Consider the following 3,389-nt stretch of genomic DNA (forward strand, 5'->3'; position numbering starts at 1 on the left):
GCAAAGGGGCAATGGGTGTGTTTGCATGCACACAAATGGTTGATCATTTAGCAAGCAGGGCAAGGGAAGCAGATTAGGCTTTCAGATGATACTGAACATCCTATGATTTAGTGACATAAAAAATATGATTAAGGAACACCATGTTCTAAAGGTACAAGCATCATTCTGATACAAGGGGCCTACAACACACTGCTGTGGTATGCACCTTTTTTTTATTTAAAACAAGTGTATGGAATAATTTGTACCTTTAACATTGGTGTTGCTTAAGTCGACAACCCTCAACAAAGGCATCATGCTGATATATGAGACAGCAACATCATCAATTGGTGTGTAAGATAGTGACAGAATTTCGAGATTGGGAAGATGTCCAGCTAAAATCCCAACTCCAGCAGAGCTGACTCTTGTCTTGCTGAGATTTAGATTTCTCAAATTTGCTCCTATACATGCAACATGTTTGACTAAATCATCTCCCATAGTGCTCCAGCTGAGATCCAAATGTTTCAGTGCTTCCATACTAGGTAGGAAGCAGAATCTTTGAATAGAAGAGTTGGATGCATCCAAAAAGGACAGAAAACTCGTTTCAATATGCATTAAGGCCTCGGCCTCATTTTCGAATTTAGCTCCAGAGAAAATAAGCTTTTTTAATGGAGGTTTACCCCCATCACCTTCAAGTAAAGAGCTAATGGTACAGTTACTCATGTGTAGGCATTTGAGAGATGGCAAATTTGGCAACTTTGTGACATTTGTCCAAGATAGATTAAGGAAACTCAGCTTAGAGAACTTTCGAAGAACAGCAGCACCTTTGTTCGATACTTCACTTCCCCAAATGTCAAGGTACTGTAGTTCTGTAAGTACCTAAAAAACCAAGAGATATAATCAATACAGATTTTCTAAATATGAAAATACCGATTGCAAGTGAGAAATTATTCTGAAATTCCAAAATTTCAAAGGCCAATTCGGCAAAAAATACACATTTGAACTAGCTTCAACATCCCACACATTAGACCCAATAAAATGTGCATAAACATTACTGATTTACTTTTAGGCCTGCCTAAATGAGGACAAGCAAATACTTATGACAAAGAAATCAAATGATCAAATAACAACGTTCAAGAGATCCCCCTAGTATTGACGCACAAAAATCAGAACACCATCTTGATTTCTAGAATGCATTTATCATGTCACATTAGCTCTTTGTAGCAGAAAACTATTGTCTACTCAGCTAATAAACATCCATTTATATTGAGGATGTTTGATGTGCATATTGGGTTTAAGTTAAACAAAAGCATGGAATGTCAAACAAAGGTCATGGATAAGTCATGGTCCAGAAGGACAAAAAGACATGAGAAAACAATTATATACCATGTAATTTTAAATATAAAAAAACTGAACAATTAAATTAAAACGATATGAAGTACCTGAAGTGAACTCAGTGCCTGATCAGTCACTGGTAAACCACCCAAGTCCAAAAGAGACAAGTTTTTAAGTGAAGAGATAAGTGTTACTCCATTTGTGGTGAGACCTGTTTCTGATATGTACAACTTTTCCAACGTTGAAATGGATATAATATGCCTAATGCCAGCATCAGTAACCTTCATGCATCTAGAAAGGTCCAACTCCCTTAAACTAGTCATCCCTAGACACAGCAAAAACGTTGGCCAAATGTAAGAATCCTTTGCATTCCCAGTCATTAAGTCAAACCATGGATTTAGAAAACAATAACATATAAATCAAGTTTCTATCCAGGAGAATTAAAGGCAAATATGTTCTAACACCTTATTAAGGTCATAGCCAGTGTACAAAACTCCCATTTTTGCAGGGTTTGGGGAAGATGATTGGTAGGAAACATAACGAAGGCGTTTGGATACAAATGAAAAAGGCTAGCATCTAGCGTTTTGTGTTTTCCTTTTTTTTTTTTTAATTTAATTGAGAAGCACGTGAAGATGTTGTCTGTCACTATTCACAGGATAGTGACAGACATTTGACCAGAGAATAAGCGGTGGACAATGCACACCAGTGGGTTCCGTGCACTGTTCACAGGACCTACAATCCTCTTTTTTTTAGCAACTTTTTTATTAAAAATGGGTCTCCCGGCACTATTCGCACATTTAAAAATTATTTTGTTATAGTATTTTCAGTTTTCAGCAAAATAAATGGTATCCAAATGCACCCTACATATACATATATGACCCAAAAAAACCCACCCTTGCAAATATATGATAATTTTTTTCTTAACTATATTCGCACATTTAAAAATTATTTTGTTATAGTATTTTCAGTTTTCAACAAAATAAATGGTATCCAAATGCACCCTACATATACATATATGACCCAAAAAAACCCACCCTTGCAAATATATGATAATTTTTTTCTTAACTATACCTGTAATAGGCCAAAGAGCTGAACCAGTAACTTTATGGCAATCCGCAACATTCAAGGAGCGCAAGTAACGAAACGCTCCTAAATATGCCATCCATTCGGCATCCACAGAGTTCTCACCTCTGAGATCAATCTTCTCCACACTATGTTTGAAAACTCTACAATCCCAACCAAATCTAGTTTAGCAAAGACCAATCTCGCACATATTAAAAAATAAGATAAATAAATAAATAACTTACAGTAACCAAATTTAATAAGATAAACACTACAATCTTACAAGACAAAGGGAAAACAAATTCGTTATCGTATAAGAACCTATGTTTCCTGATTTGTTGTGATGAACAGAATGATGATCTTAACCAATTTGCTTAACTACTTGAGAGTTGAGTTATACGAAAAGGCCGAAACTAACAAAAAAAATGCCAAAATTTCAATCTGAATTTTCTTTCTTTGCCTCCGATTCACGAATACAAGCTACAGAAAAATCTATTTGATCTTCTGGCTCACATTGAGAGATTAATTTCCAAAAATTCTAAACCCTAATTCTAAGCAAATTACAAATCAATTTAGCTACAATAATTTCAAATTAACAAATGAGACACATATAGCAAGTAACAACCACACTAGTCTCTGATGCATGAAAATCAAACACTAACGTAATGATCTGTTTGGTTGCCAAGAAAATCTAGGAAAATAAAATGATTAATGAAACAGTAAAATCCTAAATTATCTCCTCCCCAACTGAGTCCAGATTCGAATAATCGCACACATGAAGATAAAATTTGAGAGTTTATCATCGATTTCATTCGGTGATAACTCAAATTACTCAGAATTTTGAAAGAAGAAAAGAAGAGGAAGAGGTACTCGAGTAATGAAGGAAAGAGGAGACGACGGTGGATGAGGCGGCGGAGAAGAGCGTCGGCGAGGTGAGAAGGCAATCGCTCTAAACTCCGCCTCTGCCTCCGCCATTTCTCCACGCTCTCTCGGTTCTCGCACGCCGCTTCAATGCA

The 3,389-nt window shown here is 36.1% G+C and overlaps 1 protein-coding gene across 1 annotated transcript in view; it reads right to left on the reverse strand.

The window, feature by feature from the left end:
- LOC136070336 (uncharacterized) overlaps positions 1-3,389 on the reverse strand; it is a gene marked incomplete at its 5' end in the record, with an annotated part of 4,477 nt that extends 1,088 nt beyond the window's left edge. The window contains 4 exons of the mRNA XM_065780171.1: positions 246-855; positions 1,419-1,636; positions 2,383-2,537; positions 3,244-3,389. Coding sequence (XP_065636243.1) covers positions 246-855; positions 1,419-1,636; positions 2,383-2,537; positions 3,244-3,389 — 1,129 coding nt within the window. The remainder of the gene's footprint in view (positions 1-245; positions 856-1,418; positions 1,637-2,382; positions 2,538-3,243) is intronic.

Source organism: Quercus suber, unplaced genomic scaffold (genome assembly GCF_002906115.3).
Source record: "Quercus suber isolate HL8 unplaced genomic scaffold, Cork oak 2.0 scaffold_226, whole genome shotgun sequence".
Classification (NCBI taxonomy): Eukaryota; Viridiplantae; Streptophyta; class Magnoliopsida; order Fagales; family Fagaceae; genus Quercus; species Quercus suber.